Here is a 14,588-nt window from a genome sequence, read left to right as displayed (position 1 = left end):
ATTAAGAAGTGCCTTTTTTTTTTTGGTAGGGCTAGGGTTTGACCTCAGGGCTTCATGCTTGCAAAGCAGGCACTCTACCACTTGAGCCACACCTCCAGTCTATTTCACTCTGGTTATTTTAGAGATGGGGGTCTTGTGAACTGTTTGCTGAGGCTGGCCTCTAACCAGGATCCTCCTGATTTTATCCTCCTAATAGCTAGGATTAAGGCATGAGCCACTGGTGCTTGGCCAAGAAGTACCATTTTTTAAGGTCAAAAATTATAAGATTCCCTTACAACAACAAGTTAGCTGTATTTTGGGTATTTTTTGATGAGTAAATATTACTATAACAAAAGCCCTCTTTGCCCTTTGTGGTAGAGGCAAATTTTATGTGCTATGATTTCAGTAATACATTTAATTCAATTTGTCTTTATTAGTTAGGACAGAATCTACAGATAATTGAAATATGTATTTAGCATTCAGTTACAAATATGTGCATATTTGTGAGATACATTATTCAGACAAAGATAATAGGTATACATACTCCTTGTAATAACTGCATAGTCTCACAAGGTTCAGAACCCATGGTTGTGAATCATTAATACAGATTGGGGTTAAGATGTATGTCCAGAAAACTTCTTATTCATGCATGGAAATTGATGGGCTTTAAAAAATCAATTGTAGCAACACAATGAAAGCCAAGACACAAGTATTTCAAATTTCTGTTTAACTGAGCCTCAAGATAAGCTTCTTTAGAAGCAAGACCTTTGATTTATAGTTGCTTGTTTATTCTGCTTAGTTTGAGTCAGAGCTAATGGTTTTATTTTTATTTATTTATTTATTTTCCTTTATTCATATGTGCATACAATGATTGGGTCATTACTCCCCCCTTTCCCCCTCCCCTTCCTTTCCCCCAACCTCGTCCCTCTCACCCCCACCCCCTCGCTTCCAAGCAGATACTGTTTTGCCCTTATCTCTAATTTTGTTAAAGAGAGAGTATAATGTCTTGATAAATTTGGACAGAGATCATGTGTCCTTCCTGCAGATTTTTATACTGTAATTAGTACAGTACAGTAGTCATCTTTGTGAGACTTCCAGTGATTATATAATACTGAGTAGTAACAGTACTGAGTACTTTTTTGAGTAGTAAAAAGCAAAAGACATCTCAGCCCACATGAGCTTAAAATTTAGTTAGTTAAAAACAAACAGGTAGAGAAAGATTGAGATGAAGCTGATATAATGGAAAAGCTTTGGAGTTGGAATTCAAATGTTTCTGGATTGCAAATCCAGAATCTCTTTTGATCTTCAGAACACTCCTGTGATTCCATTTTATAGATAAATAGAATTAGCATTTTAAAATTTCATTTGTCCAAGGCTATGTAGCTATTTCATTGCAGAACCAGAATTTGAACCTAGGACTTTTGACTCCATGTCTAGTCCTTTTACCTCTGTAAGACACAAAGTTCAAAATCCTTTGTTTAAGGTTCAAGACTATCCCTAATAAGGATCTTACTGTAACAGATGTGTATTTCAACCTTAGTTCTTGGTCCCCATAAGCCTTAGCTTTCACATTTGGTAGATCCATGCAAGAATCATAGGTAAGGTGTCTGTTTTCTTTTTATGCCTTGCCACTTAGCTCCAGCTAAATTGTTTGTGTTTCTTCCTACCTTTTTATTCATGTAGTTCTTGCTGTGGAAAATATCTTGCCCCTGTTCTGCTTACTATAAGAGGCCATCTACCCTAAGACAACAGTTTATGAGTTTAGGAGAAAAGAAAAGCCTTCAAATACTGCTTGGGGTTTTTTTTTTTTTTTTTTTAAAGAGAAATAATGAAAGAGTTTAGAAAGTCCTTAGTTGAAGTCAGGCAGTTGTAATCTATAGTGCATCTGGTCTGCACAAGTCTTCCTCTTCCCTTAGACATCTGTGTGGATGCCGTTGAATACCAAGATCTCTTTGTCTTCTCATTTTTATGCTAAGTCAGTCGCTGAGTCTGGCCCTCTTCCTCTTCTTGCCTACCTATCTTTGCTTGTTTCATCTCTTTTTTCCTTTATAGTGCTGAATAAAAATTTCTTCCAAAAAATTGGTGTTCTCGTTTTATTTGATTTGCTTATTTTACAGTGTTGCAGGGGAAGGGAGGAAAAATTCTGTGGAATAAAAACACATACTTATCCAATATTTGAGAACTGTACACAAGCCACTTTTGTGAAATCTGTTTTATTTTTTGGTGCTGAGGTGGGAAGAAGGCAGGTCTGCTCTGGCAGTGAGGAAGGGTGGTTCCAGATTCTTGGAACATATAGCATGTATCTTTCTTCTCTCTGCATATTACCAGATTTAGCTTGCTGTAACTTTAAAAGTTTCTTTTGGCACAAAGTTTATAGAGCTGTGGAAAGAAAAAAGTTTATTATTACTGGACACCTTCCAGAATAGTAACAAAATACATGATGTAGGAAGTGAAGTGTCTGACCTGTCCAGTGATATAGATCACTTGAGGGCTTGATAGGCCCTCATGACTAGAGAATGGAAAAGGAAAGTAGGAATGGAGTATTATGTGTTGTGTCTTATGAGCTGAGAGAGGCATAGAGATTGAGGAAACTCCCTTTCCTCACATGAAGGCATCATAACCTGAACTACGTGATCTTTTAGCGCGCAATAAAATGTGTGTTTTTTATCCTACTGAACACTGTGTCCTTAATTCTACTAAGCCTTGAGCTGGAGCATGATAAGTAAGTAGTGTGTGTATTTTTTTGTTTAATCAACTTTTTAGCTTTGGTTTTTATTTTGTATATCTTCAAAGCTCTTTGAATATAAGAGAAAAATAATTGGGTTCCTTTTTTTTTTTTTTTTTTGTGATACAAGGGATTGAATCCAGGGCTTCATGCATGCTAGGCAAGTGCTCTACCACTTATGCCACACCCTCAACCCAGTTAGATTTGAAGGTTCATTCTTTACCTAACTGGGAAAGGAAAGAGAGCTCAGAGAGTTTTTTGTTTTAGAATAACTTGGGAGTCAAAGGCAATAAATGGTAATAGGATGTATGTATGGCTGGACTCAATTTCCCTTTTCTCTTTAGTTTTTATTGTGCCTGAAGAAGTAAAATTTACTAGTAACAAAGTAACCTAACCATCCAAGGAAATTTGGGTCCAATAAATGATGAGCCTGCTTGGTATTCACATTTACAGATGAAAACTGGCACAGTTTTACATTTGGCAGGTCCTTCCCAAGGATTACAAGTAAGGTGTCTGTTTTATTTTGATGGTTCATAGTTAAGGAGCTAGAATAGGGAGTTTTTGCTGGTTCTGAATAAGGGAAGAGGCAGTCTGAAATGGGGAGGGTTGTGCTGGATATAGAGGTGCTCTGTATGTAGTAAGCCATTACTGAAAGTGTAAAGTTTTAGAGTGAAAAATCCTTTATGTAGAGGGCAACATTTTACTTCTTTGTGTGTTTCCTGAAAAATAATTGGGATGTTTGCTTGAAAGGGTTGTATGACTCACCATATGTAAAGTATCTGATCCATCATACAAGCTCTTTATTAAGAGCCCACCATGTGTCTGGTACTATCTTTCTGTTGAAGTAAGCAAGACAAAGTCTTTGCATTTATAGAGCTTACATTCTGGTGGCACTCAAACTGGTAGCTTTTGCAAAAGCATAATGACAAATTATTGGAAGTTCTATTTTTTTTCTCTAATAGGAAAAATCCTTATCCATTATTGATAAATGGTGCTTAGAGGACTCAGCTACATGTGTTTAATATACTTAGTCTGACCATCAACTTTGCTGAGGAGCTGCATTGTTCAAATCCCACCACCAGACCAACTGTCTGCTGCCGTGTTCATCTTCATGCAATAGCCAAAAGATCTGTTGCCTCAATTTATAGTTTCGGTTCATTCAGTGAGTAGAGGCTATTGTATTTACTTGCCTCTCTCACAGGCCTTTCCTAACAAGTCTGACCACCCGCCCAGTGGAAAGTCTGATTCATCGGTCTTCCTGTGGTTGTGAACCAGTTTTACTCGCATATTGGCTTGTACTTTCTTATAGTCAGGGCTTGAGGGACATTTTCCTCTCCCTCTGGGCTTCCTGTCCATCTTCTTCTGGAGTACAACCAAGGTAGCAAAAATACAGCATTTTTGTTGGAGCACTTAAGCGTATTCTGGACGTACCTTGAAGGGTCATCAGGCTGATGACCAGGACCACCCAGCTCTTTTCTTCAAGGAAGCCTGAACTGGAAGTGCTTTCCTTGTGGCTGGACTCAGGGTATGGTATTTCTTTCAATCCTGTCACTGTGTAATTCCCTGTTTCTGGTTCAAAAGAGAATCGTGGATCATGGTAGGGTTTTTGAAATCATTAATACCTCCTTTTGCATTATCTCAGAACCTCTCTTGTGTGATCTCCAAGGATTGCTCCTAGCATAATTTACTTCCCACGTAAGTATTTTTAACATTTGTGGGCAATAATGTATATGTAAGCAGCAAAAAATAAAAACAGAATCTAGCATGTGTCTAACACTGAGGGTGCAAATAGTCCTTGGAATAACTCTATAGAGTTTTTGCCAAAGAGACAATTAGTAATCAACTTAAGACTCGGGTAGCCACAAATTCTATAATTTCCTGTAGTGAATCATGCAATATAACTTAAAATATTGGTCTCTGGAGTAAATCTGGATTTTTCCATCATTTGGGTAAATTTGGACAAATTACCTTTGAAGATGGGTGGTCATAGGATAACAATTGCACCTATCTGAAAGTCCATGGAGATTATGTGAGTCATCAGTATTACCTAGTATAATGCCCGAAACACACTAAGCACTCAGAACATGGTAGGCATTAATGTCATGTTACCTGTTTGATCTTTCTAGTTTCACCTTTCAAAAGAAACTTAATTCCACATTTGGGGATCATCCATCTGTACTGATTCTAATACTTAAATATACTGACAAAATGAGACTGGCATTATTTGTTAGGGAAAATGGCTACAAGTAGAAACACTTAGGATATATTAAGAAAACATGAATACTAGACTGTAGGAGCAAGGGCCTTTGTACCTCTTTCTGTTTGTCAAGGTTTGCCATTGTACCAATAGTTGTTAGATGAATCAAGTGGGGAGTCCCTCCTCCATCCCTCCCTCTCTCTTCCTTTTTCCCTTTCTCTCCCTCCCTCCCTCCCTCCCTCCTTCCCTCCTTCTAGGTAGCCCAGGCTGTCCTCAAACTTGCCATCCTCCTGCCTCCACTTTCTGAGTTGAGAGTAAAAGTGTATGTCATCATGCCTGCCATATTTATTTTTCATGGAGTTAAGACAGTGTTTGAAAGTTCATAAATAACAATAGCAGTGTCTTTTTATCCTCCTAGGTTTACTTCTCAGAGATAATCACTGCCGACTCTGAGCTGTTTCATTATATTCCTAAATAATATGCATACATTGCTACTTCCTAATGAAGAAGTTTAGATATTATCTATTGACTTTGCTATAGTAGATGAAGATGATTCTCTTAAACTTTCACCTCCTTCCCTTCTCTGCATTCTTCCAAAAATAATTATACCACAAGTTTTAGTTAAACTAATAATGTTTACTTAATTCAGATTCTATAAATTTTTTTTTCAATTATATGCTATTTTTTTGTAATAATTAGTGGAGTTTTTTTTAGAGATAATGATCACCTGATTTTAATTTTTTACTGACAAAGGAGTTTTCCATATTGGGCACCAGTAGCTCACGCCTGTAATCCTAGCTATTCAGGAGGCAGAGATCAGGAGAATCGAGGTTCAAAGCCAGCCCAGGGAAATAGTTCACGAAACCCTATCGAAAAATCCCATCACAAAAAAAGGGCTGGTGGAGTGGCTCAGTGTAGGCCCTGACTTCAAGCCCCAGTACCACAAAAACAGTTTTCCAGGTCCTTTAGTCATTATCACTTCTGTCATGGGCTTTGAGAAAAATTATATTTTCCATTTTATCCTCCCTTGAGATCTTCCTTCCAAAGTCCTCTTTGTCTTGCTCTCCTTTGGACTAATTGGCCCCTGTTAGGCCTTCTTTCATTCTAAAATTTTCTTCTTCCTTTGCCCTGTAAGACTCCATGATCCTGGATCCCACTTTGGCTACTTTACTGACTCACTTTTTTGTTTCACTGAAGCACATCCTCTGGTAGCTTCTTTAAGTCATTCACATGGCTTTGAGAGGGCATCTCAGTGACTGAGTGGCAGAGTGCTTGTCTGGCATGTACCAGTCCCTGTTTCCATTCTCAAAAATTCGCATGGAAAGCAAGGTTTTTTGTTTGGTTGGTTTTAGTTTTTGTTTTTTGAGACATTAATTGCATGTCTGACAGTGTCTCTTTTCTCACATTGGTATGTAGTTTAGCTAGATATAGAATTCTAAGTAGAAAATCAGTTTTTCACAAACTTTTAAAGGCTTGCTCTATTGTTTGGGTTACTCTCTGTTGGTCCCTTTATAAAGCAAGGCCAAAATGCCCATATTTAAGCTGTGTCAAAGTGGTAATGGAACAGGGGAAGCATGTACAAAATGACAAAGTGAAGGACATATGCAGAGATGAGAGACCTAGCTGTCTTGGAAAGGTTGAGACCCAGCGTAAGTGTTTTGGATTCTGATTTCTGATTGTAGGAGTTGAACTCGTGAAGGTCATCTATACTTTTCATTTTATTTTTTCCCCTTTAATCTGTGGTAGCTTGAGCAGGTTTCTGGTTCTTGCAACTAAATGCTGCTTTTCCTGTTATTGTTTTGAGATAGGGTCTCTCTATATAGCCCAGGCATCTGCCTCTACCTCCTGTGTCCTGGGATTATAGGTATAAGCCATCATTTCTGGCCCAACTAAATACTTCTTAAGCATCTATTCCAACTTTATGTCTGCCTAGTTTTGGAAATACAGCCACATCTCTGGGAGAACTCTTAACTTAGGAACCAGGAGGCCTAAATTCCAGACTTGTATTTGCTATTACTACCACCAGTGAGTGGCTTTAGATAACTCTCCACCTTGCAGTGACTCAGTCTCCTAATAAAAATGGTCACTCCAGTAAGATTTTTAAAATTAAAGACAAAATGAGATTACATTTGTATATGTAATTTGAAAAAAGACAGTATCTTCCAGTGGGAGTGTTTAAGTATTGAATAACAGGAAGGACATTCCCCAAGAAGGAAATTGTCTATCCAGGAACTGAAACATCTCCTTATATCGCCAGCTGTCAATCTTGCTCACTATTCCACCATGACTTTAGGGTTATTAGGGACTCACCTGTGACTAGAACAGAGAAAAAGTGGCCCTGAAGGTAGATATTTAGCTTCTGGCTTCTGGCACAGCATTGGTAGGTCCCACTGTCCAATGTTGTAGCTTGGTTTATGGTGAACACCAACTGAGATGATTTTTCATTGACACCATCTATCCCAGGATCCCGTTTAAGTCTCAGCTGTTCCAAGCTGGTCTCAGGGAAACAGTTCCATAACTTGTCTTTGCACAGAAAGATTATTAACCCCTCAGCTTCATCATTCTTATACCACAGAGTACAGATTAAATTCAGCCGCTTTCCTTCCTGGGACACTGAGCTAGTGATGTGCATGTATCCCGGAACTGGAATAGAAGAGTTAACCATGGGAGGCCCAGTAGAGTCCCTTGAGTCCCACCATAGCTGCTCCTTGTCACTAGTGGTCTAGAGCAGTGACACTGGCAGACAGAACTCTGTCTTTAGCTGGGTGACTATAAGCAAGTTACCTAACTCCTTTGGCATTAAGTAGTTTATTATCCTGGGAAATGAGAGCTAAGGGACTAACTAAATAAACAAACTTAAAGCTTCCACACTGCTGCTATGGCCAAAACTCTCATGAATAAGACATGAACCCCACTCTCGAAGAATTTATGGCCTTTACTAAAACATTATCAAAAAATTAAATCCAGCTATACAATTACTCTAATTGAGGAATTACAGTGATTTCTGCATCTGTCTGAAAGAATCAGAAAAACTCCACAGAGAAGCTAGTGCTTGAGTTGAGTTTGAAGGATGAGTAAAAGTTTTTTTTATCAAATAAGAGACGCATTGGAGACAGTAGAGAAGTTTAAAAATGAACATTGTGTGGAATCAGAGTGAGCGTTGATAGGAAAAGCATGGACAAATTATGAAGTGCTCTACCCCTTGAGCTATTCTCCTCTGCCCCTTTATGATTTTCTCCATAGCTAATCTACAGCCTGGATATGAAGTGAAGAAAATAGACAGGATAATACTTTAGCCCAGTGGATATCTCTGACCTCCTACTTTTCTGATCTGTTGACCCACCATCCTTCACTGTCCCTTATAGCTAGACTTCTCACATTGTAGTCTAATGCTATAACCTCTTCTTTCTTCTCTTTTCTTCTCCTCTACCTTCCTTCTTTATTTGGCCTATCCTTTACTTTCTCTATCATTCATTGCAAACTCCCAGTATTGGTGAAATCCAGCTCTGCTAAAAACTCACCAGACAGATAAGTGCTACTTTCCTTCCTTACCTGTTTTTCTTTTAAGCACCTCTTTGCTATACATGACGTAATTTAGGGGGTAGGTCCATATGTGATTGTCTCTATCTACCCCCTAAATTAATTAATGAAGGGTCCTTGTCCTTCATTAATTCACAAATGGTTTTTTATTTTATTTCTACTCTCTTAAAAGGAAATTTTTTTGAGACAGGGTGTCACTATGTAGCCCAGGATGGCCTCGAACTTGAGATCCTCCTGCCTTGGCTACCTGAGTACTGGGATTACAAGTGTACACCACCATGCCTGATTATAAATGGAACCTTTATAATGCTTTCCTATACATCTACCCTTCACTATAGCCATAGAGACAGGTATTATTGTTCCCATTTTATAAATAAATAAACCAAGACACAGAGTCAATAAATGGGTTGCTGAAGTTGACAAAAGCTGTAGTATCTGAGTCTGAAACCTGAATTTCATTTTTTTTTTGTTGGCAGTACTGGGATTTCAACTTGGGGAAGTGCCTACCACATGAGCTACACCCCCAAGCCCTCCAAGCTGGATTTCATAAACATATAGCTGAAGGAATTTTAACCGAAGGCCAGATTACCAAACTTTTGTAATACATAGCAGAGGCAGAATGCTTGATGGATGTGATCGATGTCCATTATAACAAGAAAAAAAAAAAGAAACTATATCTTTTACTCTTTCGTTTCAGTCAAGGAGTGGCTTTATCCCCCACCAGAAAAAAATTCAAGGAATCCTTCTCTTCCCAGGAGCTCAGCACACAGAGCTATCTGTGTTCTGGGGTCTGTCCTTACCACCAAATTGGATGTCCACAATTACTAGTAGGATGGCCAGGACATAGCAGCCTTGGCCAAGTGCCATTGGTGTTCTGCACCTTGTCAGCCGCCGCAGGGATTTGTAGAAAATGTTGACTTTGCTGGTGTCCTTGGCCTCAGACTCCTGAAAGTACAAGGGGACTTGTTAGACAAAGCCTTCCAGGACTGCGAGGCCATTTCCTATTCCAGGTACTACTTTCGGCTGGCTAGAATGTGATGAAGACTACTGCAGCATGAGAGTCCAGTTGCTTTGGAATTAAATAGTAAATCAAGTGAAGTGTACTGGAGAGAAGAATATGGGGAACAGAGACACAGGGAGACACTAATGGCTGTTTCATCTTTATTGGATTTCTGGGTCAAAGAATATGGGCTTTAAAGTTTTTCCTACTATCATCAGATTGCTCTTCAAAGAGATTGTTGACATTTATATGTTCACCAAGAAGGCCCTTGCCTGCACTGGATATTATCTGTGTTTATATTTTTACCAATCTGATAGGTGAAAAATTGGATCTCACTGTTGTTTTATTTGCATTTCCATGACTGGTGAGGTTGAGATCTTTTTATATGTTTATTGAGCATTGGTGTTTCCTCTTCTATGAATTCTGTGTTTATATTCTTTGTATTTGAAAAAATTACCTTTAGGAGCTTTCTCTATATTAGAGATATTAACTTAGTTGCCACTTAAAAAAATTGAGTTGACATATAATAATAGTACGTATTTATGAGTGCTGTGTTAATTTGATGCATGTGTATATGTATAATGTATAATGATCAAATCAGGGTAATTAGCACCCTGTCTCCTTAATCATTTCTTTGTTTTGGGAACCTCCTCTCTCCTTGTTCTTTATGAAATATATAGTAATAAGCTATAGTCACCCTATGGCATTGTAGAACACTAGAACTTACTCCTATGTAATTGTGTTTTGGTACCGATTAGCCAACCTCCCTCTTTCCCCCCTACTCTCTCCCTTCCATCACTAGTAATCCTATTCTACTTTCTACTTCTATGACATCAATTTAAAAAAATAATATTTTCTCCTAATTTGTTAACTTTGGTTATGATGCTTTTTTTTCCCCTATAAGAAAAATTTACATTTGTATGAAGTCTTAAATACAACATATTTTTTCTTTATAGCTGTGTGGATGTCCAATATTTTCTAAGAAAGTTTCTCTCAGATTGAGGTTACTGATTTCTTACAATATTTTCATTATTTCACCTTTTATATTTGTGTCTTTTAATCCTAGTTAAGAAAAATTACACCCATATAAAAAAGACCAACTAAAAAAGAATCTTAAAATAAAAACACTGAATTTTATCAATAAGAAAGTGATTGATAAATCTCAGTTCATTCATATAATAGAGTACTGTGTATGCATGAATAACATAGCAATGTTTCAAACAACTGCATATGCAATGGTGGACCTGTAACATTACATGGAACTGGGACATGAATGTGTAGCTGAAGAAGTGTCAAAAGAAAAGGAAACCGAAGAGAAAAATCTCCAAGAAAATTCACAGTTTAGCAGAAGCTTTTGGAGACCTTTGCAAGCTAAAAATTTCAAAACCTAGACCCTCCCAACACTAGAAGGTTTTCATTAATAGAGAGTACTCACAGTGTGCTATCTACTAACAAGCAAGTTTATGATGAAAAAAGAAACCAAGAAAACCACCATGGACATATTTCTGAAGAGTGACACCTTAAGAGCCTCAGGCAGGACCTTCAAGATGGATTCCAGAAGAAGGTGCAGGTATCAGTGTGTTACTGCTCTTGAAGACCTTCTAGTCAGAAGAGATGTGGAGATGTTTCTAATATGTTTCTATTTTAGGAGTTTTAAAAAAATCAAGAATGGATATTGAGTGTTTTAGTTGCCTTTCAACATTGACTAACATGACCATATGAATTTTTTATAGATGTATATGTATGGTAATCAATGTTAATAGGTTTCATAAAATTGATATATCCACACAATTTTAAACATCCAAACTAAAACCAATCTTTGTTTATAATATATTATTCTTTTAATATACTGCTGGACTCTGTTTCATAATATTTAAACTTCTGCATCAATATTCTTAATATATATGCACATTTAGAAAATTATCTATTTCATCCATAATTTATATGCATAGAATCAAGAAAAAAAATTCTTGGTTCGTTAAGCTTCCTTAGCACCTGCGGTCTTCTTTTTATTTCTTATTTTGTGTATTTGTGCTTTCTCTTCCTTTCCTTCTTGATTACATTAGTTAATTATCTATATTTTGCTTGTTTTTCCTGAATAAACAGCTCTTGGTTTGCTTATTAATTCTACCATTTTCTGTTTTCTTATTGATTTCCACATTTATTTATTGGTGGTAGTAGGGTTTGATTTCCACATGTAACTTTACTAATTCCTTCTCTGCTTTCTCCGATTCGTTTTTCACTTGCTAACTTCCTGAGTTAATTGACCTTCCTTCCTCCTTCCTTCCTTCTTTCTCTCTTTTCTTTCTTGCTAGTTAACACAAAGCACTGTTTTCCTCTTGGAAACATGAGTAACTTTCCATTTTTGCCTGCCTACTTTCGTTGGGTGTTAGCAGAGAATGTGTCCACTTACCTACCTGGTGACAACATTTCTTGTGTTTTGGGGTGGGGGAAGTACTGCGGGTTGAATTCAGGGCCTTACATTTGCTAGAAAGGTACTCTAATACTTGAGCCATTTGGCCAGACCTTTTTTGTGTTGGTTATTTTTGAGATAGAGTTTTGCTGTATGTCTGGGCCAGCCTGGGCCACGATCCTTCTATTTGTGGTTCCCCACGTAGCAGGATGACAGGTACATGTTACCATACCCAGCTTTTATTGGCTGACATGGGATCTTGCAAACCAAGATGGAGTCTGGGCTGGCCTCTAATCATGATCCTCCCAATCTCTGCCTCCTGAGTAGCTAGGATTAAGAGCTTGAGCCACCATGCCTGGTTTAGAGACATTTCTTGGCCTCCCTTTGTAGATGGGATGTATTTCTATGCCTGCATTAGTCAACTTTTTGTCACTGTGAGAAAATACATGAGAGAAAATTTATTTACTCTAGCTTTATCCTATAATTTTCCACTTTTTATTAGCATGTATTAATTATACAAACTAATATGATACTTATTCATGTATATAAATATACTTTTATCATATTTACCTCCCATTACTCTCTCTTGTTACTCATTCCCCCTCCTGCTGGTCCCCTTCCTCTTTCCAAACTGTACACTTTCTACTTTCATGTCTTTTTTTTCCCAAATCTAGATTCCATGTATGAGAGAAAGCATGATATTTATCTCTCTGAGCCCGCCTTATTTCATTTAACATGATCTTTAGTTCCATCCATTTTTCTGAAAATGACATAATTTTGTTCTTCTTTATGGCTAAATCAAACTCTATTGTGCATATATGCCACATTTTCTTTATTCATTCATCAATTGATGGACACCTAGACTGATTTCATAATTTGGCTATTGTGAATAGTGCTGCAATAAAACTGGTGTTCAGGCATCTCTATTGTATGCTGATTTACATTTCTTTGGATATATACCCAGGAGTATATATGGTAGTTCTAGTTTTAATTTCTTGAGGAAACTTCATGCTGACTTCCATAATGGCTATTCTAACAGTATATAAGGATTCCTTTTTTTCCCCACAACCTTGCCAGCCTTTGTTGTTTTTTGTTTTCTTAATGATAGCCATTCTAAAGAGTGAGATGGAATCCCAATGCAGTTTTTTTGCTTTGTTTTTATTTTTGTTTTGAGTAAGAGTGGAGAAAGTACAAATTCTTGTCTCATTCTTGATTTTAGTCAAAATGCTTTCAGTTTTTCTCCACTCTGTATAATGTTTTGTCATATTTAGTCTTTGTTGTGTTGAAGTATGATCCTCCAATTCCTAATTTCTTCAGGGCATTTATCATGAAATGATGTTGAATTTTGTTAAGGGCTTTTTCTGTATCTCTTGAGATGATTATGTGATTTTTTTTATTCTTCTATCTTTTTGTGCTATTTTACTTTTACTGACTTGCATATGTTAAACCATTCTTGCATACTGGAGTGAAACCCACTTGATTGTGATGTATGATTATTTTAATGTGTTGTTGAATTCAGTTTCAAGGTATTTTATTGAGGATCTTTGCATCTGTATTCATCAGTATTCTTTTTTTGATGTTGTGTCCTTACCTGGTTTTGGTATCAGGATAATACTGGCTTCACAGAATGATTTTTGGAGGTGTTCTTCCCTTTCGTTTTATGGAATAGTTTGAAAAGCAGTTGTATTAGTTCTTCTGTAAAGGTCTGGTAGAATTCAGCAGTGAGTCCAGTGGTTCTGGCTCTTATTTGCTGGGAGATTCTTTATGCTTCAGTCTCATTGCTCATTATAGATCTGTTTGTATCCTCTTGGTTCAATTTTGGTAGAGCATAGGTGTCTACAGATTTATCTGTTTCTTCTTGATTTTCCAATTTATTGGAATATAAATTTTTAAAAGATTCACTAATGATCTTCTGGATTTTGTTGGTATCTTTTTTCATCTCTACTTTTATTAGTTTGGGTCTTCTTTCTCTTTTTTTTTTGTTTAGTTTGGCTAAGGATTTGTTGATCTTGGAAGGAAGCTATGCTCACCATTCTACCGCTAACTCTTTTTAGGATTTGTTGATCCTGTCTTTTTGAAGAACCAAGTCTGTTTCATTGATCCTATGTATTGTTCTTTTAGTCTCAATTTCATTAATTTCTTCCTTAATCTATATTATTTCTTTTCATCTGCTAACTTTGAAATTGGCTTTTTCTTCTTTTTCTAAGACCCTGAGATACATCATTAGGTTATTTGTGATCACTATAAGTTTTTAATGTAGGCACTTACAGCTACAAACTTGTATCTTAAAACTGCCTTTGCTGTGTCCTAAAGGTTCTGTTATATTTTTATTTTCATTTGATTCTAGGAATTTAAATTTTTTTCTCCATGATTTCTGTATCTGTGTAGTTTCTATAGCTATTGATTTCTAATTTTATTCCATTATGATCTGACAAGATACAAGAATTTCTTTTTCAGCTGCTAGTAGACAATAAGAGTTAAATCTTGTTTTTTAATCTATTCAGTCTTTTAATTGGAGAGTTAAGACCATTTACCTTTATGGTTATTGTTGAGATGTATATACTAACTTCTTTCTCCATCTTAGATGTTTTCTGACTTATTGAACTAATAACCTTTGATTCTTTTCTACTTCTTATTAGTTTATCTGCTCTCTGAGAGAATGTTGAAGGAGGGAAAGTTTATCTTAATTTATGGTGTGAGGTATTTTTTGTCTCTTGCCCTTAGGCCACAGTGA

General features: G+C 36.8%; 1 protein-coding gene across 1 annotated transcript in view; it reads right to left on the bottom strand.

Annotated features, from left to right (window-relative positions):
• Positions 1-924: 924 nt before the first annotated feature.
• The window catches only part of Cd160 (CD160 molecule), a 35,709-nt gene continuing 22,045 nt past the window's right edge, over positions 925-14,588 (bottom strand). Inside the window, exons 2-5 of the mRNA XM_074050609.1 lie at positions 9,242-9,386; positions 7,212-7,544; positions 4,136-4,273; positions 925-2,358 (exon numbers count right to left, since the gene is read on the bottom strand). Coding sequence (XP_073906710.1) covers positions 2,351-2,358; positions 4,136-4,273; positions 7,212-7,544; positions 9,242-9,386 — 624 coding nt within the window. The 3' untranslated portion in view covers positions 925-2,350. The remainder of the gene's footprint in view (positions 2,359-4,135; positions 4,274-7,211; positions 7,545-9,241; positions 9,387-14,588) is intronic.

Source organism: Castor canadensis, chromosome 12 (assembly GCF_047511655.1).
Source record: "Castor canadensis chromosome 12, mCasCan1.hap1v2, whole genome shotgun sequence".
Classification (NCBI taxonomy): domain Eukaryota; kingdom Metazoa; phylum Chordata; class Mammalia; order Rodentia; family Castoridae; genus Castor; species Castor canadensis.
Note: the sequence above shows the minus strand (reverse complement) of the source record. Positions and strands in the feature narration are given on the sequence as shown.